This window comes from Schistocerca serialis, chromosome 10 (assembly GCF_023864345.2).
Source record: "Schistocerca serialis cubense isolate TAMUIC-IGC-003099 chromosome 10, iqSchSeri2.2, whole genome shotgun sequence".
Classification (NCBI taxonomy): domain Eukaryota; kingdom Metazoa; phylum Arthropoda; class Insecta; order Orthoptera; family Acrididae; genus Schistocerca; species Schistocerca serialis.
The window spans coordinates 189,589,892-189,617,157 of NC_064647.1; the positions used below are offsets into that span (position 1 = coordinate 189,589,892).

A 27,266-nucleotide genomic window follows, 5' to 3' on the forward strand; every position below is an offset into this window, starting at 1 on the left:
CCTTATGTTTGTTAGGCTTAAGTAGTTCTAGGTTCTAGGGGACTGATGACCTCAGATGTTTAGTCCCATAGTGCTCAGAGGCATTTGAACCTTTTTTTTATGTTGATTCACACCATGGCAAAAATTAGGTATTTAGCCACACCTAAATATAGATACACACCTCTAAAGTGGCTAAAAAGATTGTCGCGCAATTCTGAGAGCTGAGGTTTGACTGGCCACTGCTACTTTTTGCATGAACCAGTCACACCAAAGTTTCAGAGGTTTATTCCCACCTGTGATGTCTTTATATGGTCATATTTAATCAACATTGGATGCCTAGGTGAAAATGTATGCATCTGCAAAATTGACCGTAATTTTCTACATACAAATTTTAGTGTAATTTTTGGGGGCAATCTCTCAACTGTGTCTTGTTCAGTTCATTTTCTTGCCTCAGTTGGAAAGAGCATGCTTTTAAACTTTCAAAGCTATATTGCTTAATTTCTGGATCTTAAATTATGGTTAGAATGTAATAGAGGGAAACATTCCATGTGGGAAAAATATATCTAAAAACAAAGATGATGTGACTTCAAACGAAAGCGTTGGTATGTTGATAGACACACAAACACACACCCAAAATTCAAGCTTTTGCAACCCATGGATGCTTCATCAGGAAAGAGGGAAGGAGAGGGAAAGACGAAAGGATGTGGGTTTTAAGGGAGAGGGTAAGGAGTCATTCCGATCCCGGGAGCAGAAAGACTTACCTTAGGGGGGAAAAAAGGACAGGTGTACACTTGTGCACGTGCGCGCACGCGCCCACACACACACACACACACACACACACACACACACACAAGCAGACATATGACATCTGTTAACTTTTTCACCTGCTTTCTGCATTGCCCTCCAGGAAACTTGGTTCCCGGCAATGCGGACCCTTGCCCTTCGTGGCTACTGGGTATTTTACAAGAACCATAGCGAGTGTAATAGAGTGTCAGGCGGCGTTTGCATCTATGTCCTGAACTCGGTAAGTAGTGAACCTTTGCCCCTTCAAACTCCTCTTGAAGCTGTGGCTGTCAGGATATGGACGACACAGAAGTTAACTGTCTGCAACGTATATCTTCATCCAGATGGTGCAGTTCCCCTGAATGTATTGGCTGCACTGATTGATAAACTCCCCAAACCTTTCCTACTTTTGGGAGATTTTTAACTCCCATAACCTCTTGTGGGGTGGCAATGTGCTTACTGGCCTAAGTAGAGATGTCGAAATTTCCTGTCTCAACTCGAGCTCAGTCTCTTAAATACAGGTGCCCCCACACATTTCAGTGTGGCACAAGACACATATTCGGCCATTGATCTCGGTCTGCAGTCCTGTCCTTCTCCCATCTATCCATTGGAGAGCTTATGATGACCTGTGTGGTAGTGACCACTTCCCCATCTTCCAGTCACTCCCCTGGCGTCTTACTCATGGACGCCTACCCAGATGGGCTTTGAACAAGGCAGGGGGTGGGGGGGGGGGTAGCCTTCACCTCTGCTGTCACTGTTTACTCTCCCCTACATGGTTCCATCGATGATGTGGTTGAGCAGGTCACTACACAGATCGTTTCTGCGGTGGAAAATGCGATTCCTCGTACTTTAGGGTGCCCCGACGAAAGACAGTTCCTTGGTGGTCACCGGAAGTCGCTGAGTAAAGTAAAGAGCGTCAGAGAGTTCTACAGTGACATAAGCAGCACCCTTCCCTAGAGCACCTAATAGTTGTTGAATGTGCCGTCCCCCTCCATGCTGTTACCTCCCTCCTGCGTTTTTGCGTTATGCGTCAGTGGGAAGAGGAGTGGCTGGCAGTCGGTGAAAATAAGCTGCGTCTGGTCAAGGCCACCACGCGGCCATGGCGTACGTCCTACCAGGCATGCAGGCGGGATGAGGTGCTCCTCACTTGCCTCCGCATTGGGCACAGTCCCTTAACGCATGGTTTTTTACTCCGGCGTGAGGATCCCCCAATCTGCAGTGCTTGTGGCGTCCAGATTACTGTCCGCCACATTTTACTTGACTGTCTTTTATTCTCTGACCAGAGGGCAGTGGTTTCTTTGCCACCGGATTTGCCCTCTATTGTGCAAGATGACGCAACGACTGTAGTTAAGGTCTTATGGTTTTGTGTCCTGTCCAATTTGTTGCCTCGGCTTTTAGGGAGAGGGTTTTAATGTGCTGCTGGGTGACTGGCTCACCCAGGTTTTAGGTAAGAGGTCAGCCAGTCACGATTACCTCCTTGTTCCCCTTCGGTTTCTGTTCTCTTTTCCTTGTGTTTCCTTTCCTTTTTAGTGTGTTCCTTCTCCTCTTGTTTTGCCTTCGTATGTGAAGATTTGGTACTGCGTCAGGTCTGTGTCTTTTAGCCGTTCTCCTTGTTCGCTGTTCGACTTAGTCCCTTCACTGCATGTGTTCCTGTTTTTATGCGTTTGGGCGCTGATGACCACGCTGTTTAGCGCCCGTAAACCTCAACCACACACACACAGCACCTAATAGCCTGTAAGCGCCTCCTCTCTGTGGTTTTCCTGTCCTTTTTTGTTATTTGTGGTTTTTATTGCCTTTCTGTCATTCTTGTCGTATTTCCTTCCTTTCCTTATTGTGCTCTAAGTCTCGTTTGTTATCTTCTTTCCCCTGTATGATTGTTTTAACATGAACAAGGGACCGATGACCAAGCAGTGTGGTCCTTTCCCCCTTTTTAAACCAGAATTGCTCAGTCAGTAACAGCGTCACTGGCAGAAGGTGAGGTTTAGGGTTCGAGTACACATTCGATGCACAGTTTCGATCTGAAGGGAAGTTTTCTTGGGTGCTTAGATGTTGATTGTAATGTCTAGCTACAAAGAATTGAAGCGATAACCCGTATTCGTCACAAATGTAATTGATCTGACAGTCCATATTGTGATCCTGATGATGATGATGAAGGCTGATAGTAGGGTTTGACTAATAGTTAACTCCAGATTAGTTTTTGTCTGATTATTAACTCTGGAATTTAATTGGTGCTGTAGAAAAGATGAGACATTGAGGAACTGTGGGTTTTACAGGAGGCATGCAGGCTTGGAATCAGTGGAGCACTGCCGCTGCCGGATATGCTGCTGCCGCCGCTGCCCAGGCATACCCCGCAACTGCAGCGGCTGCAGCCCCCACTGCAGCGGCTACAGCTTCTCCGTACACCATGCAGTACGGTTACTATGCTGCCACTCCCACAGCTGCGACCCCTGCTATTGCCTCGGCAGCTGCAACTGCGACAGTGAGTATCAAGTTGTTCCTGTCTGTTTTCTTTGACACCTTCTATCGTTATTGGTGTTTGTACTGGAAATAAGTTTGTGAGATTTTGGGTAATTTAAATCTGTAAATTTCCTGGCAACATGTTAACGTATATTTCAGGAAGTAGTTCATTCTCCATGTGTGCAGAGCTATCTGCCTTTCCTATGAAGCGTTTGAAGTTTTTAAATACTTGAAGCTGTCACAGCTGTGTAGTAGTATTTGCGACCTGATTTCTGTATGTGTGGGAATAACAAAATCAGCTCTCATAGCGACAGCTTTGTAATCCTGTACTGAGTATGTTTGTGTGGTTCCAGTTAATGAGCAAGATTGAGTTTCTTTTGGAGGATTCTAATAGTCTATAACTTAAGCAGTTTCTCAGCTTTTGTTTCGTTAAAGAAAATGTATCACACAGTGAAACAAAGCATTTAAGAACAACACAGCAGTTATGTTACAGACCCACTTGCCATCCGCAACTGACTGTTAAAATGGTGACTGATAGCAGAACAGTATTATCACAGCATAGAAATGATGACAAAATTTTTGCTTTGATTGATTGTTGCTGTGATCTCGTGTAAACAACTAGCTGTCAAACCTCCTGGCAGATTAAAACTGTGTGTCAGACTGAGACTCGAACTTGGGACCTTTGCCTTTCGCCGGCAAGTGCTCTCTCATTCTGGAACTAGCTGTCATTTGTTATTTTGTTCCAGGTTGGAAAGGTAGTTTCTCTGCCAGATATGAAAGGTCTATGGAAGCATTTGTGGTTGTGGACCTTAATGAATAATGTGTACTGACACAAAATTTCAATCTTCATAGTTTAGCAGCATTTGGTAAATTTGATCATTGATAGTACAGTGGAATTTTGCTTGTTAGTTCTATTGATGTGTGCATCCTCTCAGGTTGGACTGGTCAGCTTTCAAGTGACTTACAGGAAGAGCATGCTGGCGTTAGTGACGAGGATATAGATACATTGACCTTTCACAACTCACAGTGCTGTACCTTACCCCAGGAGCTTTGTGGACCTCAGTACTCTTTATTCTGCCTTTGCCATAGTGCCATAGACATTTAAGACTTGGTGCCCTTGGGTGCCTGTGTACTGTGTGGGCATCGTAGGTCTTCTGCACAAGGAGCAACTGAAATGAAACCTGTTGCTGGTGCAAGCTGCTAATGTGTTGATTTCCAATCACTTCCTGTGTAGATGGTGCAATTCCAGAGTGACATTTAAATTGCTTGCAGTGTGTTATGAATCAGTTACCAACATCTTTGCATCCACACTGCCAAGTAACGTGGGCTGTGTCATGTCCTAGAACACAGCTCCATGTTGGTTTAATTTGAACATGAACGAGCCGGTTGTGAACATTAGCTTTGCACGAGAAGTAAAAGAAACATCTTTTTAAACAACCACTAGTTCCCCAGCTACTACAGGAGGGATCCGACACAGAAATCGTGTTTTGAAGTGGGAAAAGAATTACATATACATGTATATAGTATACTGTACAGATATTTAAAATAAAATTACCAGTACATTAACGGGAGCAGCTGTACAAAAAACGTGAATCATACTGAGAGTATTCTTTTGTATGACTAGCAGTCTTTGTCATTTTGCAAAATTTCATTTTCGAGTGAAAACAAACAAAGAAAACGGCAGAAAAATGACAGAAAACACACAGATCTCTGATATGATATATGTAAATGCAATGATGTTCACATATAAATGAGCACAAACCACTATGACCACCTTTCCACATACAGTATACCCCACTTTTACGTTTCCAGAATTAATGTTTTCCTGCTGTTTGACATTTTTTATCACTGCTGTCCAATTTCCTATGTCCACAGTGTTAATTTACACCCAATTTTGCGACAACATATTCATAATTTTCCTGTGCTTTACACTTCGTGAAAAAATATTCATGGAGAAAGTGACATAAAATGACACTGGCATGACGTTGGTTGTCGCATAGTGTTACAGACATTATGTGGTTAAGTTTCTTGACACGAAGGCGCTCTACTCAACGGATTTGAAATGGTAAACACATAAAAGTAGGAACAATTTGTGCTGTATTTCCTGCTGCTACCAAGCTCCACTTGGCATGTTGGCTGATGGGAGTAACTAGGTTTGTTCGAATAAAGATATCGCGACCAATGACAATCATATCCAAACTGTGCCTACTTCACATGAGCTGTTTCGTGATTGTTGTGATTGTCATGACACCTTTGTGAAACCATATTTGACATGTTTCGTCTTATGGCTATTAGTGCTAGTTGACACCTTCACTCACTTTGCATGCTCAAATGTTTTTGGTTTAAAAACAGCTCCAATTACATATTTTTTCACGCTGAGCAAAATGTGTCTGAGAGTCTATCCTCATCGTCAAGTGCAGTGTTTCTGTATGTATTTTTTGTGATAATTTGCGTATGTGTGGTTTTCTACATAACTGAGAAGGCAGAGTACCTGTTATCTCGCAAAGATGACTACAGTGCAAGAACAATACATATGACAACACTGCACAAAATACTTACCTAAATATTTGTACTTGATGAAAAATTCTTGAAAAGCATCATGCTAAGCAGGAGATACTACATAACTGGTGCTGTGTTTCGTTATTTAGATAGTGAATGACAGCTGCAGGCTTTCCAGAAACATTCATTATGATGTATAAAATTGACTCAGATGTTTCTACTTTATGGACAGTTATCAGTTCCAGTTACATCAGTGATTTTTTATTACATAATAAAAGAGTCCGTGACAAGTATTTTTATGCCAATTATGTACATATGTCATCCATAAAGTGTGAAAATGTAAGGGTATCCTATACATAACTTCTACAGCTTAAAATGTTACTTAGTACATTCTACATTTTCGTGCAGTTTACACTTTTTTTTTTTTAAGTCCCTTGAAAAGTGTAAAAGCGGGGTTTCACTATGTATAAATTTCAAGACATTAGGGCTTTCAGAATGAAAGTAATGTCATGTTATGGCAGAAGAAATCTACTGTGCCAAATAACTGTAGCACTGTTTAGTCATTCCATAAAAAGCTGTCGGACAATGGGAACTCCAGGTTGGAATATCAGTGCTATAAGAAAAAGTGGGATTGCTACTCTCCGTGAGTTGCAGAGAGGTACAACGAAAAGACAGTTACAAATTAGCATCCGGCCAAAGTCGCCCTCTGAAAAGGAAAAACACATGAGCGCGCGCGCGCGTGCGTGCGCACACACACACACACACACACACACACACACACACACACACACACACACTTGTGTGCAAGGATACCTTGCACATGCATGACCCCATCTCCAGCAGCTCGGGGCAGAAAGAATTGTTAGGTACAGTGGAACAATCTGGAGGGAGCAGAGAAGGGGAAGGGGTACATGGTAAGGGTGGAGGGGGAGTGTTCTGTCGAGTGGAACATGCTAACAGGCACAAGTTGGGAGGATGGATTGGATTTGTGGGGTGGGGAGGAGGAGTGGGGAAGGGGAAAGATGGGCAGGTGCATTGATAGAGGGCGACACACAAAAAGGGCGAGGGGTCGAGAAAAGGGATGAGATGATAGGATGGAGGGGCTGGAAATGGCTGGGTGGAAGGAGTGGTGCAGTAAGTTACCATAGGTGGAGGCTGGGATAATTTCGGGAACGGAGAATTTGTTGTACCTAATGAGGAAAGGGTGTCTTCGCCCTGAGTCCAGATTATGAAGATACCTCATTCCTTCACAACCTCAACACCTTCCTCTCATCAGCTTCACCTGGTCCTCCTCAATGCAGTGTGCCTCCTTCATGGACTTTGACCTCCTCCTCTCTGTTAGCTCCATCCACACTTCCATCCATATTAATTCCACTAACCATGAACAGTCTGCATTTCGAAACTGTCACCTCTTCCACAGCAAAAAATTCTTCCTATACAGCCTGGACACCCTAGGACAGTGTGTATGCAGTGACAAGAACTCCCTCGCCCATTATGTAGAGAGTCTGACCGAGGCGTTCACAGGCAGGCACTATCCACCAGATCGTATCAGGAAACATATCTCCTGTGCCATTTCCCCACACACCCCGATTCCTTCAACCAACCCCAAGAACCAGCTATAAAGTAATGCCCCCTTAGTCACCCAATACCACCCTGGACTGGAACAACTGAACCATATCCTTTGACAGGATGTTAATTACCTATCATCATGCCCCGAAATCAGGGACATCCTACCCGAGATCCTTCCCACCCCTCTTAAGGCGGTGTTCCGTCACTGAAGAATCCACCCACCCAGCACTTCCTATTCCAGTTCTGTCACATACTTGTCTTACCCCATCAGAGGCTGGGGCACCTGAGGCTGGGACACGTGTGAAAGCAGCCATGTCATACACTAACTCTGTTTCAACTATTGCACAGCTTTTTATATTTTTTGACTACCAGCCAGCTGCCACCAGGATGAATGGGCACTGCCAGACTTGACCAAGAGCGAAATAGACCAGCCTGTGGCACACCATCCAGCTGAACATAAAATCCTTGATATCAGTGGCTGCTTCTCTACCCGTGCCTGTCTGGATCCTCTCCTGCACCACCAGCTTTTCTGAATTGCACAGATGGGAGTTGTCCTAAAACACATTCTTCACTCCTGACATTATCTGGGCTTCAACCTACTGTCCTGCACTTTGTATCTTGGCAGTCTAGTCCCAGCATACTCAGACAGCACTTTCCTCCCAACCTCCACCCATCTCTTGCTACCCCTTCCCTTTTCCCTTCCCCTACTCCACCCCACCCCACCCCACCCCCTCCAGATTGCTGTTTCCATTGTACGTGACAGTTTCATTCTGGTCTGGGCTGCCAGAGATGGTGGTCATGTGCATGACGTGTGCTTGCTTGTGTGAATGATTTTGTGTTTTCTTTTTCTGGAGGCGGCTTGGCAGAAAGCTACTGCGTCCTTTATTTGTGCCTGTCTTGAGTTATCTTTTCCCTATAAAAAGGTATGAATTTCGGTTGTGCCTTGCAGCTCCTTGCCTGCTTTATGTAGCCCGTAGTTTATATTTTTTTAAATGTATCGTTGAATCTAGAATTTTCTTAATTTTCTAATTTATGTGAAGTAAATATTATGATGATAATAAATAATAATAAAGAACTATATCGTCATATGAGCTTGAATTTGTACTCGACATTTTAAGTGTAACCAAAAGATACTCATTTGGAACACAGCACTCCTCCATCACACTTGCACATGACAACTGACAACTGCAGTTTCTCAGTTCAGAGTTACACTTTGTGTGGAACTGCATTGCCAGCCAGTTGGCAACCAATTGCTGTTTTAGATCGCCTACCTGTAGTGTTCCTTTTCAGTTGCTCCATTGAGTTGTTTAGTTTTTGCCCTTGTGGATGTTTGCTGTTGGGGGTCTCCTATTGCTGTTACTGCAGATATTTGTTTTATGAGCATTAGGCCATGTTCCATGGCGTAATTTTCTGCCTAATGCTGCATTTCCCAATGCTGGTGATGTCGATGGCTTTAATGACTCAGAAAACAGTTCTTGAACAAACCGAGCAAGCCAAACTGTTTAAATGTGTCCACACTGTGGTAGGTTTGTGTTGTCGTCGGACCGCTGCCTAAGACCACAGAGTCGTGCTTACATGTTACTGAGCTTGTAGTGGAGGAGAGTGGGTGCCTTCTGTCTTCTTTAGCACTTAAGACCCACAATTAATGTAATTTCAGCCACCCTCCTTTTCTGTTAAAGTTGTTTCTGTGCTTCTGAATTTCTGTTGCTGCATGCGTGGTAGTGATTAGATCTTGCTAGAGGGTCATTCCGTGTCAAATTAACACACTGATTAAGTTTGACATTCTCAAATTTTGATGAAACTAGGTGTATTTTGGTCTCTGTGATTTAATTAAAAAAAAATATTAAGCCTTGAATTTTCAAACTTTCATTAAAAATTTCTACATCCTGGTGTAGTAAATTGCCATTTTTGCCGGAACCAGATGAGGTACAGACTTGCAAAATGTGTCATTTTAAATTTCTTTAGATGGGCTTCTAATTTGCATGCAAAATAACAGTATTCAAAAATTAAATTAAAAAAAATAGACTTTAATACTCTAAAAAGCCATATTTTTTAACTTTTGAAAAAAAAAATCACAGAATTTTTGTGGACTATACTTTCACACTTCTGAAAGTTTCATTTTGGGATCATCATGGGATCAAATGTTGCAAAATTTTCAAGTTCCATGTGTTGTGTGAAAAATGACTCATAGAGTTTCTGCATTAAGAAATAACCAAATTAGTTTTAAAACAGGGTGTATATGACCGGGACAACCGGGAGATCCGGGAAAAACCGGGGAATTTTTTCATCTGGGAGAAAACTGGGAAAAACCCCAGGAATTGTTTAGAATTCCAGGAATTTTTCATTGTTTTATTTTTCAGTTAAATTTTTGTGATTTTGACTGGTAAGAACCAATACTCTAACAAAGGATATTATTGCATCCCGCTACTGCAGAATAATAATGCAGCAACAAAACATGAATGGGAGGGGAGGGGGGGGGGGGGGGAAACTTAAGTTCTTAAGTTGCAAAGGATATGCGCCGTATACAACAACACAGTGCTCGTACAAGCGTCTGCCAACAGTAAAGTGTGTCAAAGGCTTTAGGAACACTATGCAATGCTTTATAACAACAAATAGCCTCCGATGAGCGTGACGTGACAACTGTTTAAATTAGATTGGTTTGAGCAGTTGCGGGCGGGCTCTTGCACGTGCTCAGTTGAGTCGCGTATGAGTAGTACCTTCTCCGCTTCTGGTTACAGAATTGTGGCTGGGTGCCGGTACTTGCTATTGCCCCTGTTCCGGGGCTGATGCACAGAGCAGTCAGAGTTGTGGTTGGGAGGTGGGTCGTCTACACGTGACCTGTGTTTGCGCTCAGTGATTTTGTTGTTTCTTCTTCGTTTATTGCTCTCACGTTAAATGATAACAAAACGGATTTTTGTGGCCGGGAGCTATCAAATGAATTAAAATACATTCGCATAATTACAGCAGGCTAAAATATGTTAATAGTTTCAGATTTTATTTCCACCTTTGGCAGTCAAGCATTTTGCTAGAGAAAGAGCAGCACTTGGAATTGAATGTCAATATTGTTTGCTTTAGCATGTTTCTATGTGCCACATGTCAGCGTAGGGAAAAAAAAAAAAAAAAAAAAAAAAGCTCTAATCGCATGTAACGGGACGACATTTGATGTGGCCAAAATATATTAACAGGTTTTGTTTTCCAGTTGCCTCATAGTGTGGACACTATAAACTGGCAGTTGGCTGTGAGTGTAAACAAACTAGAATTTTTGACCACATGAGGGGAGAGGAGCATTATGGGGAAACCATCCATCATAGGGCATCAAGCCCACATCCACACAATTCTCATCTACATTAGCATTTATCACAAATTATACATTTTTTAGGTCATGAGCTGTGGTTGCCTTCCTACACCTGATTTTATAATGGTGAACACTATTGGTAAGAGTGTATTTAAATCAATTGAAGACACTTATTTTCATTTTGGTGGCATTTCAGTTGAGGTAGAAAAATTTTGCTTACATTTGTAAAATCTTTTTACTTTTGAATGTGTCGTGCACGCACAAACTTGAGTGTGAATGTGCTGCACTTTCCGGCACGGTCTACTTTTGACAGCATTTTGAAAACCTAACTTCAGCCAAATTTCTTTTTCAATATACAAAAAAAATATTTTCACAATGATCAGTAGCCAGAACTTCTGCATCTGAACTTCTTCCATCTACATGAAGTAGGCATTGTCTTTTTGCCTGGGAAAATTCTGTAACCTTTTGCTTTGTGTAGCAGGAAGCAAAGGAAATAATGTGGTCATAATTATGAGGAAGTTAGTATATATTTGCATTTCTAACAAATTATTTGAATGATGGGTAGATGTGGGAGAAGAGTGGAAACTTTGTCACATAAAATAGCTATGTAATTTGGAGATAGCAGTGGCAAGGGAATTGTTGCTTGTGTTTAGCCTTCCATGCTTAACATGGCCATGCGAGCACTTACAAAACAGGCAACACAGCAAGCATGTGGCACTTGAGGTAGAAATAAGATTGGCCAGCCCCTGCCATTTGAATCACTGGAACATCAGTAACAAAACTGTTTTAGTCAAAGTGTGGTATTAACCCTCTGCAACTGTTTAAATTAGATTTTAGATTAGATAGAAAGAAGGATCCTTTATTGTATGATTATATGATAGCGGAACAAACACTGGTAGCAGTTACTTCTGTAAAATATCTGGGAGTATGCGTGCGGAACGATTTGAAGTGGAATGATCATATAAAATTAATTGTTGGTAAGGCGGGTACCAGGTTGAGATTCATTGGGAGAGTCCTTAGAAAATGTAGTCCATCAACAAAGGAGGTGGCTTACAAAACACTCGTTCGACCTATACTTGAGTATTGCTCATCAGTGTGGGATCCGTACCAGATCGGGTTGACGGAGGAGATAGAGAAGATCCAAAGAAGAATGGTGCGTTTCGTCACAGGGTTATTTGGTAACCGTGATAGCATTACGGAGATGTTTAACAAATTCAAGTGGCAGACTCTGCAAGAGAGGCGCTCTGCATCGCAGTGTAGCTTGCTCGCCAGGTTTCGAGAGGGTGTGTTTCTGGATGAGGTATCGAATATATTGCTTCCCCCTACTTATACATCCCGAGGAGATCACGAATGTAAAATTAGAGAGATTAGAGCGTGCACGGAGGCTTTCAGACAGTCGTTCTTCCCGTGAACCATACGCGACTGGAACAGGAAAGGGAGGTAATGACAGTGGCACGTAAAGTGCCCTCCGCCACACACCGTTGGGTGGCTTGCGGAGTATAAATGTAGATGTAGATGCAATCCAGTTTTTCCACTGAGTGCATTCTCCTCAACTTGCATTTATTATAGCACGCAGTGGGAACGTATTGGACATAGTTTGACATCGGAAAATCATAATGTTGGACGTAGTCGGACAGTGGATGCAAAGCGTTAATGCTATCTTGAAAGAGGAATGATAACTCAACGATAAAGTGTGAGTTAAAGGTTGAGCAAATGAAAAACAAATGTAATCAAGTAGTGTGGAGTATATTGCAGTTGAAAATTAGTTTTTGACTGATAAATACCGTTTATGGTTCTCAGTAAATTTATGAAGTGTGATCGCAATTTTCATGATTTGTCATTTTCAAGTGTACATAGGGAGGTGTTGAAGCTTGTGTGCCTCAGTGATACGGTAGCTATATCGTGGACGCAACAACAATGGAGGGGTATCTGCGGAAAGGTTGACTAACCTGTTGTTCCTGAAAAGGGACAGCAACCTTCTCATTAATTGCAGGAGCAATAGTCTGGATGATTGGCTGATCTGGTATCATAACATTAGCTGACATGCCTTTGCTGTGCTGCTAAATAAGGGGAAGCTACAGCTGCTATCCACTAGTGCCCACTCTACCACCCTACCCTCCGCCCTCCCTCAAGTGCAGGCTGCTCTATAATATTGCTTAGTGATCGTGAAATCCTCTTCAGTAAAATGTTCTGGCGGTAAAATATTCACCCATTTGGATCTCTGGTTGGAGGATGTTGTCATCAGGGAAAACAAAAATTTCATTCTATGGGTTAGAGTGTAGAATGTTAGATCCCTTAATTGGGTAGGTAGGTTTGAGAGTTTAAAAAGGGAATTGTAGGCCTATAATGACAATTAGTAAAGTATGGTTGCAGGAAGAACAGCACTACCGATCAGGTGAGGTACAGAGTTATCAACACAAAATCAAATAAGAATAAGGCAGAAGTGGATCTGATAATGAGTAAGAAAACAGGAATGTGGATAAGCTACTATCGGCTACTTTGTGAATGTGTTGTCTCAGCCAAGAGAGGCTTATGTAACTGTAAGACAAAGATTTTGAAATACATTGGTTGTAAACTGCAGACTGAAACTGACAAAGTTACAGAAAGATCCGAAATAGGACCTAGGTAAATTAAAGGATCCAGAGATTGTTCAGTGTTTCAGAGGGAGCACCAGGCTTTATTGGACTGAAAAGGGGGGAAAGAATAAAAGAGAAATGAAAGTGTGGCTTGGAGAGATTAAATACACTCCTGGAAATTGAAATAAGAACACCGTGAATTCATTGTCCCAGGAAGGGGAAACTTTATTGACACATTCCTGGGGTCAGATACATCACATGATCACACTGACAGAACCACAGGCACATAGACACAGGCAACAGAGCATGCACAATGTCGGCACTAGTACAGTGTATATCCACCTTTCGCAGCAATGCAGGCTGCTATTCTCCCATGGAGACGATCGTAGAGATGCTGGATGTAGTCCTGTGGAACGGCTTGCCATGCCATTTCCACCTGGCGCCTCAGTTGGACCAGCGTTCGTGCTGGACGTGCAGACCGCGTGAGACGACGCTTCATCCAGTTCCAAACATGCTCAATGGGGGACAGATCCGGAGATCTTGCTGGCCAGGGTAGTTGACTTACACCTTCTAGAGCACGTTGGGTGGCACGGGATACATGCGGACGTGCATTGTCCTGTTGGAACAGCAAGTTCCCTTGCCGGTCTAGGAATGGTAGAACGATGGGTTCGATGACGGTTTGGATGTACCGTGCACTATTCAGTGTCCCCTCGACGATCACCAGTGGTGTACGGCCAGTGTAGGAGATCGCTCCCCACACCATGATGCCGGGTGTTGGCCCTGTGTGCCTCGGTTGTATGCAGTCCTGATTGTGGCGCTCACCTGCACGGCGCCAAACACGCATACGACCATCATTGGCACCAAGGCAGAAGCGACTCTCATCGCTGAAGACGACACGTCTCCATTCGTCCCTCCATTCACGCCTGTCGCGACACCACTGGAGGCGGGCTGCACGATGTTGGGGCGTGAGCGGAAGACGGCCTAACGGTGTGCGGGACCGTAGCCCAGCTTCATGGAGACGGTTGCGAATGGTCCTCGCCGATACCCCAGGAGCAACAGTGTCCCTAATTTGCTGGGAAGTGGCGGTGCGGTCCCCTACGGCACTGCGTAGGATCCTACGGTCTTGGCGTGCATCCGTGCGTCGCTGCGGTCCGGTCCCAGGTCGACGGGCACTTGCACCTTCCGCCGACCACTGGCGACAACATCGATGTACTGTGGAGACCTCACGCCCCACGTGTTGAGCAATTCAGCGGTACATCCACCCGGCCTCCCGCATGCCCACTATACGCCCTCGCTCAAAGTCCGTCAACTGCACATACGGTTCACGTCCACGCTGTCGCGGCATGCTACCAGTGTTAAAGACTGCGATGGAGCTCCGTATGCCACGGCAAACTGGCTGACACTGACGGCGGCAGTGCACAAATGCCACGCAGCTAGCGCCATTCGACGGCCAACACCGCGGTTCCTGGTGTGTCCGCTGTGCCGTGCGTGTGATCATTGCTTGTACAGCCCTCTCGCAGTGTCCGGAGCAAGTATGGTGGGTCTGACACACCGGTTTCAATGTGTTCTTTTTTCTATTTCCAGGAGTGTAGGCAATGCAGCAAAAGATCACATTTGTAAAAAGGCAACGCATAATAGAAATTCCTAAATAACACAGGTGCATTGAATTTGGCGAAAAGAGGAGAATATATAAACATGCAGCAAATGAAGTTGGTGAAAGGAAACACAAATTCCAAAAAAATGAGATGGGCAGAAAGCGCAAAATAGGTAAGCAGAAATGGCTAAAGGACAAGTGCAAAGTTGTAGAGGGGTGCATAATTAGGGGAAAGAAAGATGCCAACTATCAGAAAATTAAACAGACAGGATAAAAGAAAAGCAACCGTTTGAATATAGACGTAAGATGGCAAGCCAGTACTAAACAAAAGTAGGGAAAGCTGTAAGATGCAAAGAATATTTAGAGGGTCTTGTATAAGGGGAGCAAACTTGAGGATAGTATTACAGAAAGAGAAAAGGAAGTATATGGAGATGAGACGGGAGATAAGATACTATGAGAAACAAGTACCCTCGAGTAGAGGACATTCCCTCAGAATTATTGAGATCCTTGGGAGAGCCAGCCATGACAAAATGATTCCACTTGGTGTGAAAGATATGAGGTGGGCAAAATACCTTCAGACTTCAGGAAGAATAAAGCAATTCCAATTCCAGGAAATGTAGGGCCTGACATTGTGAATACCACTGAACCATCAGGTTAGTAAGTCATTGTTGCAAACTGGTAAAGGCCTAATTTAAGAACACATGAGGAACGCCTTATGACTTACTGTAGTGGGTATATTGAAGAAAGGCAAACCTGTGTGTATTGTACTTGCATATTTAGAAAAAAAAGCTTTTCGCGGCATTGGGTTGACTACACTCTTCGAAATTTTGAAGCTAGCAGCAATAAAATACAGGGAACTAAAGATTATTTATAACTTGTACAGAAATCGGAGTGTGTTTACAAGAGGCAATGTGAAAGGGAAACAGTGGTTGCAACCTACCAATGACGTTACTCAACCTGTTCATTGAGCAAGTAGAAATGAAGGAGAAATTTGACAAAGGAAGTAAAGATCAGTGGGAAAAAATGAAGATTTTGAGGTTTGCTAACAACATTCTGTCAGAGGCAGCAAAGGATTTGGAAGATCAGTTGAATAGAATTGGGCAGTAAAATAACTGATGATGGTAGAAGTGGAGAGGATATAAAATGCAGACACAGCAACAAGATTTTTTTTTTGTTTTTTTTTTTTTTTTTTGTGTGTGTGTGTGTGTGTGTGTGTGTGTGTGTGTGTTTGTGTGTGTGTGTGTGTGTGTGTGTGTGTGTGTGGAAAAAACGAGGTTAGCATCTAAAATAAATTTAAGTGTTAGGAAATTGTTTGTGAAGATTATTACACCTGGAGTGTAGCTTTGTACAAAAATTGAATGTGGGCAGTAAGCAGTTCAGACAAGAAAAGAACAGAAGCTTTTGAAATGTGGTGCTATAGAAGATTGCTAATCATTGCTGAAGATTAGATGAATAGATTGAATGATAAACAAAGGGGTACTGAAACAAATTGAGGAAAAAAATTATGCCACAACAACCTGACTATAAAAGAAAGAACCGATTGGACAGATCTGACATGTCAAAAGAATTTTCAGTTTTGGTAATGGAAGGAATTGGGGGAGGGACGGTGGTAAAAATTTTAGGAGGAGGCCAAGGCTTCAGCACAGTAAGCAGCTTCAAATGGCTGTAGACTGAAGTAGTTAATGCAGAGATGAAAAGGTTTGCACAAGATAGATGAAGAGCTGTATCAAACCTGTCTTCAGATTAAAAGCCACCACCACAACGAAGACTTTGTCTTGGTTGATTGATGGTGAATCTTCTGGGTTGTATGGTTGTGGCTAATGGAACCTTTGATTTCTTCTTCTTTTTCTTTTCTTTTTTTGCCCCCTGGCCAGTGCTCAGTGCTGCAGTGTTCATCGTCATCTTCTCCAGGTCCTGCGGAGTCTTGCTGACGACAGGTTGGGTGTGAGAGGTGATTAAAATACCATCAGTCAGCAAGATGTGAGAAGTTGGCAAGAGCCGGTGCAACCAGGAGCACCTTTGAATTTGGCCAGTGCAGCTATGGGTGATACGTCAGGAACAAAAAAAGGGGGGGGGGGGGGGTCCTCACAACTATAGAATACGGAATAGTCACCAGAAATCAATGCATTAGTACTGTTACAAGTGAACAAAATCAGCAGCAGGATTTAATTTCATCGCAACACAAACAACTATTGCTGCTATGGGGTTCGGCTAAATCTGAAATCTGTCTGCGATACTACTTTGTTTGGCGGTTGAATTATAAATACTGCAGAGATTGTAAAGATTACTGCTTTCTTTCATTTCTATAATAGATTTTGATGACTTATTGGCTTGGAAGTCAGGTCAATAACTTTTGCAATAAAATTTCCTTACTCTAAACTTTACATTTATATCATACAAAAATCAATGCTGTTATCTAAAGCCAATGCCAATACTGATCAAGTAATACTGTGTTTGGTTCCTCAGGATGTTGCAGCAAACTATACTGCCTCCCAGCAGTGGAATGTGAATCTTGTACAGCAACAATGGCAGCAGTGGCAGCAATGGCAACAGCAGTTTCAACAGTGGCAGCAACAGTTTGGAGACAAGGTCAGTGTAGGCAATAATTTTTATGGTATCTTTTGCTGTCCTTAATATGGGATAAGTTCAGTATGAAACTAGTGATTAGAAACAGCTGTAACTATGTAATGCATAGCGATACATCTATAACAGGTAGAGAGAACTAGACCTAACCTGACTTCGCACATCTACAACTAATTACCAATGGCCCGATGAGTTGTCTGGCATTACAGTACACAAACATTTCTCGTGAATCAATATATCAGTGAAAAACTCGCCAAAATCCTTACAGTAAGCCGGCCGCAGTGGCCGAGCGGTTCTAGGCGCTTCAGTCTTGAACCGCATGACTGCTACGGTTGCAGGTTCAAATCCTGCCTTGGGCATGGATGTGTATGGTGTCCTTAGGTTAGTTAGGTTTAAGTAGTTCTAAGTTCTAGAGGACTGATGGCCTCAGATGCTAAGTCCCATAGTGCTCAGAGCCGTTTGAACCATACGATAGTGCCTGAAATTAGCCTACACATAGACCCAGAGATGCCAACTGTTGCAAATCAGTTGTAATAATTACAAATTTCCTCCAATAATCATGACTTTATGAACGGCATGACAAAAATTACTATTTTTTAAGAGTTTTTGTTCATATAACAATATAAAGTGCTTGAAAAGGATGCACAGGAGAAAATCGTTCTTTATAACCTGCATTCTCACCAATATTTCTTTTCACATTTTTCATAGACATTTGGCATACTTGCCCTTTTCTGTTCCTTGTAGAACTAGGTTACACTGAACACCGTATATGGTATATGACTTTACTCATCCTATGCATAGCTAGGAATGAAGTGCCAGAATGAGATTTTCACTCTACAGCGGAGTGTGCGCTGATATGAAACTTCCTGGCAGATTAAAACTGTGTGCCCGACCGAGACTCGAACTCGGGACCTTTGCCTTTCGCGGGCAAGTGCTCCACCGACTGAGCTACCGAAGCACGACTCATGCCCGGTACTCACAGCTTTACTTCTGCCAGTACCTCGTCTCCTACCTTCCAAACTTTACAGAAGCTCTCCTGCGAACCTTGCAGAACTAGCACTCCTGAAAGAAAGGATATTGCGGAGACATGGCTTAGCCACAGCCTGGGGGATGTTTCCAGAATGAGATTTTCACTCTGCAGCGGAGTGTGCGCTGATATGAAACTTCCTGGCAGATTAAAACTGTGTGCCCGACCGAGACTCGAACTCGGGACCTTTGCCTTTCGCGGGCAAGTGCTCCACCGACTGAGCTACCGAAGCACGACTCATGCCCGGTACTCACAGCTTTACTTCTGCCAGTACCTCGTCTCCTACCTTCCAAACTTTACAGAAGCTCTCCTGCGAACCTTGCAGAACTAGCACTCCTGAAAGAAAGGATATTGCGGAGACATGGCTTAGCCACAGCCTGGGGGATGTTTCCAGAATGAGATTTTCACTCTGCAGCGGAGTGTGCGCTGATATGAAACTTCCTGGCAGATTAAAACTGTGTGCCCGACCGAGACTCGAACTCGGGACCTTTGCCTTTCGCGGGCAAGTGCTCCACCGACTGAGCTACCGAAGCACGACTCATGCCCGGTACTCACAGCTTTACTTCTGCCAGTACCTCGTCTCCTACCTTCCAAACTTTACAGAAGCTCTCCTGCGAACCTTGCAGAACTAGCACTCCTGAAAGAAAGGATATTGCGGAGACATGGCTTAGCCACAGCCTGGGGGATGTTTCCAGAATGAGATTTTCACTCTGCAGCGGAGTGTGCGCTGATATGAAACTTCCTGGCAGATTAAAACTGTGTGCCCGACCGAGACTCGAACTCGGGACCTTTGCCTTTCGCGGGCAAGTGCTCCACCGACTGAGCTACCGAAGCACGACTCATGCCCGGTACTCACAGCTTTACTTCTGCCAGTACCTCGTCTCCTACCTTCCAAACTTTACAGAAGCTCTCCTGCGAACCTTGCAGAACTAGCACTCCTGAAAGAAAGGATATTGCGGAGACATGGCTTAGCCACAGCCTGGGGGATGTTTCCAGAATGAGATTTTCACTCTGCAGCGGAGTGTGCGCTGATATGAAACTTCCTGGCAGATTAAAACTGTGTGCCCGACCGAGACTCGAACTCGGGACCTTTGCCTTTCGCGGGCAAGTGCTTCGGTAGCTCAGTCGGTGGAGCACTTGCCCGCGAAAGGCAAAGGTCCCGAGTTCGAGTCTCGGTCGGGCACACAGTTTTAATCTGCCAGGAAGTTTCATATCAGCGCACACTCCGCTGCAGAGTGAAAATCTCATTCTGGAAACATCCCCCAGGCTGTGGCTAAGCCATGTCTCCGCAATATCCTTTCTTTCAGGAGTGCTAGTTCTGCAAGGTTCGCAGGAGAGCTTCTGTAAAGTTTGGAAGGTAGGAGACGAGGTACTGGCAGAAGTAAAGCTGTGAGTACCGGGCATGAGTCGTGCTTCGGTAGCTCAGTCGGTGGAGCACTTGCCCGCGAAAGGCAAAGGTCCCGAGTTCGAGTCTCGGTCGGGCACACAGTTTTAATCTGCCAGGAAGTTTCATATCAGCGCACACTCCGCTGCAGAGTGAAAATCTCATTCTGGAAACATCCCCCAGGCTGTGGCTAAGCCATGTCTCCGCAATATCCTTTCTTTCAGGAGTGCTAGTTCTGCAAGGTTCGCAGGAGAGCTTCTGTAAAGTTTGGAAGGTAGGAGACGAGGTACTGGCAGAAGTAAAGCTGTGAGTACCGGGCATGAGTCGTGCTTCGGTAGCTCAGTCGGTGGAGCACTTGCCCGCGAAAGGCAAAGGTCCCGAGTTCGAGTCTCGGTCGGGCACACAGTTTTAATCTGCCAGGAAGTTTCATATCAGCGCACACTCCGCTGCAGAGTGAAAATCTCATTCTGGAAACATCCCCCAGGCTGTGGCTAAGCCATGTCTCCGCAATATCCTTTCTTTCAGGAGTGCTAGTTCTGCAAGGTTCGCAGGAGAGCTTCTGTAAAGTTTGGAAGGTAGGAGACGAGGTACTGGCAGAAGTAAAGCTGTGAGTACCGGGCATGAGTTGTGCTTCGGTAGCTCAGTCGGTGGAGCACTTGCCCGCGAAAGGCAAAGGTCCCGAGTTCGAGTCTCGGTCGGGCACACAGTTTTAATCTGCCAGGAAGTTTCAGGAATGAAGTGGTTTATTTTGCGCAGTTGTTTTCTTTGCTAGTCACACAATGATTCCTCCTGGTGAGTTCCCATGCAGGTGTCTTTGTTTTCGTGTGATGACAAACTGAAGTTCAATTCTGTTTCATGAATAATGTTTGTGTGTAACATATTAGCAAGTGTTAATTGTATTTATCATAAACAAACTAACATAGAACGCTCTTCTAGTGCACACTAAACATATGGCAAGGAAATATGTTCACAAGATTTTGAAATAAACAATTAAGCAATTTCTGGTGCAGCAAAATGTGTGTGGTGAGAGTACTGGGACTAGTGACACTGTTAAGAAACAATAATTGTCCAAAAATGTAGGGATAAATACTGAAAAGTACGGCCCTGTTTACTGCATTCCTCCAAAACTGATTCACACATGTTTATAGTGCGTGGGGCTGGAATTTTTCAGTTGCCCATGGTGGGAGAGAAGATTGCCGCAAACGTGGCTAGCAAAATTCTTTCAAATACAGTGAAGCTGAAGGATATGAACAAGAACTTAACAGTTTTTACCAAATCTTCAGAAGATGAAAGTTTGAAACTTCCTGGCAGATTAAAACTGTATGCCGGACCGAGACTCGAACTCGGGACCTTTGTCTTTCGCGGGCAAGTGCTCTACGATCTGAGCTACCCAAGCACGACTCGCGCCCCGTCCTCACAGCTTTACTTCCGCCACTACCTCGTCTCCTATCTTCCAAACTTCACAGAAGCTGTCCTGTGAACTTTTCATAACTAGCACTCCTGGAAGAAGGGATATTGCAGAGATATGGCTTAGCCACAGTGTGAGGGATGTTTCCAGAGTGAAATTTTCACTTTGCAGCAGAGTGTGCGCTGATATGAAACTTCTTGGCAGATTAAAACTTTGTGCCGGACCTAGACTGTGGCTAAGCCAAGTCTCCGCAATATCCTTTCTTCCAGGAGTTCTAGTTCTGCAAGGTTCGCAGGAGAGCTTCTGTGAAGTTTGGAAGATAGGAGACAAGGTACTGGCGTAAGTAAAGCTGTGAGGACAGGGTGTGAGTCGTGCTTGGGTAGCTCAGGTGGTCGAGGACTTTCCTCGTGAAAGGCTAAGGTCCCGAGTTCGAGTCTCGATCCGGCACACAGTTTTAATCTGCCAGGAAGTTTTATATCATCGCACACTCTGCTGCAGAGTGAAATTCTCATTCTGGTGATGAAAGTTTGTTACCAAAATGCAGAGTTGTTATTTACGACATTCCTTACCGAGCCCAATTTGCCTTGAATCGTGCAGTGACCATGCAGGATTTTTGTTCAAGATAAAGATTCCTGATTCAGAAACAGCCTCCAATTACAGTTGTGCTCCCGTTGTTGTTCTATCACTAGTGTGGCTCCAAAACAAAAAGCTTGTCACCAGTGTCTTTTTAACAAACCGGAATTGATAGCAACTGAGGAGTATTATGCCCAAAAAATGATCCTTCAACTTGTACTTCAGAGATCTCGTGCAGATCTGAGACGTCAAACTCTAGCAGATAAAAAAAAAGGGTTCTGTATGTAACTGCCACTACTGCTACCCCCCTCCCCCCCCCCCCTCCCCCCCTCCCACCCTCTCCCACACCTTTCAGCCATTTATCCTTTGATCTTTCTCTTGGTTGGTTCCTGTGCATCACCATTTCATGTATATTCTTGGGAATTGTCATTTTCCATCGTCTTTTAATGCCAATACCATTGTAGCCTTTGTGTTTTTTGTCGTGCTCAGCAAGGGTTCCTCTTTCACTATTTCCCTTACCTTTTCATTTCTCATCCTCTCCCCCCTTGCCACTCTTTCCTACTTCTGAGGACCTTCATTTCACATTCTTGTAATCTGCTTCATCTTTTTTCTTCATTACCCATGTTTCAGATGCATAGGTCGGTATTGAAAGGTAGTAATTTCCACATATTACTTCTTCACGTTTTTGTGGTATGTCTGTGTTCCGAACCTGGCTCCTAGCATTCCGCAAGAATGCTTCAGTCTTCCTGTCGTGTTCACTGACTTCTTTCTCATTTCTTCAATTTTCCTCTTACCACACTTCCAAAGTACTTCACACTTTACACTTTCTTCATGCACCTCCCTATCTATCTATCTTTATCTATTTATTTATTTATTTATTTCTAGTTGTTACTAGGATCTCATTCACACTTGTTTACATTCATTCCTTTCTTGAAGCTTTTTTTTTATTTTAGGAACAGAATAACAAATAAGCTAATAAACACATTCTTCACTATCTCCTATAGCCAAAAAGGGTCTCATCAAATTGGAAGCACTGACTGCAGGATTGTATGGTTCACCAAAAATTCTCAAACAGGATATTCCTTTGAGACCAGTTGTTAGTGCCATTGATTGTCTAACCTGTGGGATTGCCAAACATCTAGTCACTCTTGTACAGTCATTTACAGGAGAACATAACCCATACAGGAAGGATCCTGCTCATGTTATTGGAAAATTAAGATCTTTTAGGCTGGGTGCAAGTGATACTATGGCCAGTCTTGATGTTGTATCACTGTTTACTGCACTGAAGAAACTGGTATAGGCATGTGTTTTGAAATACAGATATATGTAAACAGGCAGAATATGGTGCTGTGGTCAGCAATGCCCATATAAGACAACAAGTGTCTGGTGCAGTTCTTAGATCAGTTACTGCTGTTACAATGGCAGATTATCAAGATTTAAGTGAGTTTGAATGTGATGCTATAGTTGGTGCACGAGTGATTGGTCACAGAATTTCCGAGGTAGCAATGAAGTGGGGATTTTCCCGAATGACCATTTCACTAGTGTGTACTGTGACTATCAGGAATCTGATAAAACATCAAATCTCCGACATTTTTGTGGACGAAAAAGGAGCCCACAACAATGGGATCAATGACGGCTGAAGAGGATCGTTCATTGTGATGGAAGTGGAACCCTTCTGCAAATTGCTGCAGATTTCAAAGTTGGGCCATCAACAAGTGTCAGCGAGTGAACCATTTAACGAAACATATCAATACTTGCTTTCAGAGCCAAAGACTCACTCATGTACCCTTGATGACTGCACGACAGAAAGCTTTACACCTCGCCTGGGCCTGTGAAGACCAACATTGGACTGTTGATGACTAGAAACCTGTTGCATGGTCAGATGAGTCTCATTTCAAATTGCATTGAATGCATGGATGTGTACAGGTATGGAGACAACCTCATGAATCCATGTATCCTGTATGTCAGCAGGGGGCTGTTTAAGTTGGTGGAGGCTCTGTAATGGTGTGGGGTGTATGCAGTTTGATTGATAAGGTACATTTGGTATGTGTAGATATGACTCTTGACAGGTGACATGTATATATGTATCCTGTCTGATCATCTGCATCCATTCATATTCATTGTACATTCCTATGGACTTGTGCAATTCCAGCAGGACAATGTGACACCCCACATGTCTAGAATTGCTACAGAGTGGCTCCAGGAACACTCTTCTGAGTTTAAACACTTCCGCTGGCCATCAAACTCCCCAGACATGAAGATTATTGAGCATATCTGGGATGCTTTGCAACTTGCTGTTCAGAAGAGATCTCCACCCCGTCATACTCTTATGGGTTTATGGACAACTCTGCAGGATTCATGGTGTCAGTTCCCTCCAGCATTACTTCAGATATTAATCGAGTCCATGCCACATCATGTTGTGGCACTTCTGCGTGCTCATGGGGTCTCTACATGATATTAGGCAGGTATACCAGTTTCTTTGGCTCTTCAGCGTGTGATTCCTCTTCATGAGGTGGCGTCATAGTTGGAAAGTATTTTCACGAAGGATACGTTAGATCCCTTGAAACATTGTATAACATTTACTTACTTTCAATAGGACAACGAATTCTATATGCAAACTGATGGTGTGGCTATGAGGTATACCCAGAATAGTTGTAACAAATTTTTATATTGTTTATGGAATTGGGTTATTTCCTATTCCATTCACCTATGGAGCGGGGAAAAATGATTGTTTTAATGCCTCTGTGCATGCAGTTATTTTTCTAATGTTGTTTTCAAGATCCCTATGTGAGCTATTTGTAGGGGGCTGTAGTATATTCCTAGAATAATCATTTAAAGCTGGTTGTTGAAACTTTGTTAACAGACGTTCTCGGGATAGTTAAAGTCTATCTTAAAGTGTCTTCTAGTTCATTTCGTTCAGTATTTCTCTGACATTCTCCCATGGATTAAACAAACCTGTGACTATTTGTGCTATCCTTCTCTGTATATGTTCAAAATACCCTGTTAGTCCTATCTGGTACGAGTTTCATACACTTGGGCAATATTCTAGTATGAGCCGCACGAGTGGTTTGTAAGCAATCTCTTTTTTAGACTGATGGAACTTTCCCAGTATTCTACCAGTGAGGCGAAGTCTACCACTTGCTTCACCCACGACTGAACATATTTGATCATTTCGTTTTATATCCATACAAAGTGTTACACCCAGGTATCTGTACAAGGTGGCCGATTCCAATAATGACTCATTGATTTATAGTCATAGGATAATACAAAATTTTACATTTCTGAACACTTAGAGCAAGTTGCCAATATTTGCACCACTTTGAAATATTATCGTGGTCTGTCTGAATACTTATGCAACTTCTTTCAGGTATTACTTCATTGTAGATATCAGCATCTGCAGAAAGCCTTATTTCACTATTGATATTCTACATCTACATCTACATTTATACTCCGCAAGCCACCCAACGGTGTGTGGCGGAGGGCACTTTACGTGCCACTGTCATTACCTCCCTTTCCTGTTCCAGTCGCGTATGGTTCGTGGGAAGAACGACTGTCTGAAAGCCTCCGTGCGCGCTCTAATCTCTCTAATTTTACATTCGTGATCTCCTCAGGACGTATAAGTAGGGGGAAGCAATATATTCGATACCTCATCCAGAAACGCACCCTCTCGAAACCTGGCGAGCAAGCTACACTGCGATGCAGAGCGCCTCTCTTGCAGAGTCTGCCACTTGAGTTTGTTAAACATCTCCATAACGCTATCACGCTTACCAAATAACCCTGTGACGAAACGCGCTGCTCTTCTTTGGATCTTCTCTATCTCCTCCGTCAACCCGATCTGGTACGGATCCCACACTGATGAGCAATACTCAAGTATAGGTCGAACGAGTGTTTTGTAAGCCACCTCCTTTGTTGATGGACTACATATTCTAAAGACTCTCCCAATGAATCTCAACCTGGCACCCGCTTTACCAACAATTAATTTTACATGATCATTCCACTTCAAATCGTTCCGTACGCATACTCCCAGATATTTTACAGAAGCAACTGCTACCAGTGTTTGTTCCGCTATCATATAATCATACAATGAAGGATCCTTCTTTCTATGTATTTGCAATACATTACATTTGTCTATGTTAAGGGTCAGTTGCCACTCCCTGCACCAAGTGCCTATCCGCTGCAGATCTTCCTGCATTTTGCTACAATTTTCTAATGCTGCAACTTCTCTGTATACTACAGCATCATCCGCGAAAAGCCGCATGGAACTTCCGTCACTATCTACTAGGTCATTTATATATATTGTGAAAAGCAATGGTCCCATAACACCCCCCTGTGGCACGCCAGAGGTTACTTTAACGTCTGTAGACGTCTCTCCATTAATAACAACATGCTGTGTTCTGTTTGCTAAAAACTCTTCAATCCAGCCACACAGCTGGTCTGATATTCCGTAGGCTCTTACTTTGTTTATCAGGCGACAGTGCAGAACTGTATCGAACGCCTCCCAGGAGTCAAGAAAAATAGCATCTACCTGGGAGCCTGTATCTAATATTTTCTGGGTCTCTTGAACAAATAAAGTGAGTTGGGTCTCACACGATCGCTGTTTCCGGAATCCATGTTGATTCCTACATAGTAGATTCTGGGTTTCCAAAAACGACATGATACTCGAGCAAAAAACATGTTCTAAAATTCTACAACAGATCGACGTCAGAGATATAGGTCTATAGTTTTGCGCATCTGCTCGACGACCCTTCTTGAAGACTGGGACTACCTATGCTCTTTTCCAATCATTTGGAACCTTCCGTTCCTCTAGAGACTTGCGGTACACGGCTGTTAGAAGGGGGGCAAGTTCTTTCGCGTACTCTGTGTAGAATCGAATTGGTATCCCGTCAGGTCCAGTGGACTTTCCTCTGTTGAGTGATTCCAGTTGCTTTTCTATTCCTTGGACACTTATTTCGATGTCAGCCATTTTTTCGTTTGTGTGAGGATTTAGAGAAGGAATTGCAGTGCGGTCTTCCTCTGTGAAACAGCTTTGGAAAAAGGTGTTTAGTATTTCAGCTTTACGCGTGTCATCCTCTGTTTCAATGCCATCATCATCCCAGAGTGTCTGGATATGCCGTTTTCGAGCCACTTACTGATTTAACGTAAGACCAGAACTTCCTAGGATTTTCTGTCAAGTCGGTACATAGAATTTTACTTTCGAATTCACTGAACGCTTCACACATAGCCCTCCTTACGCTAACTTTGACATTGTTTAGCTTCTGTTTGTATGAGAGGTTTCGGCTGCGTTTAAACTTGGAGTGAAGCTCTCTTTGCTTTCGCAGTAGTTTCCTAACTTTGTTGTTGTACCACGGTGGATTTTTCCCGTCCCTCACAGTTTTACTTGGCACGTACCTGTCTAAAACGCATTTTACGATTGCCTTGAACTTTTTCCATAAACACTCAACATTGTCATTGTCGGATCAGAAATTTTTGTTTTGATCTGTTAGGTAGTCTAAAATCTGCCTTCTATTACTCTTGCTAAACAGATAAACCTTCCTCCCTT

General features: G+C 43.4%; 1 protein-coding gene across 10 annotated transcripts in view; it reads left to right on the top strand.

Moving 5' to 3' along the window:
- Nucleotides 1-27,266, top strand: part of LOC126424541 (YLP motif-containing protein 1) — a 406,391-nt gene that overhangs the window by 32,015 nt on the left and 347,110 nt on the right. For all 10 annotated transcript variants that reach the window (XR_007576188.1, XR_007576187.1, XR_007576189.1 and 7 more), the window contains 2 exons: nucleotides 3,036-3,241; nucleotides 17,219-17,341. Coding sequence is in view for 7 of the 10 variants with exons in the window: in XM_050087281.1 (XP_049943238.1) it covers nucleotides 3,041-3,241; nucleotides 17,219-17,341 (324 nt within the window). In the remaining 3 variants the exon portion in view is untranslated. The remainder of the gene's footprint in view (nucleotides 1-3,035; nucleotides 3,242-17,218; nucleotides 17,342-27,266) is intronic.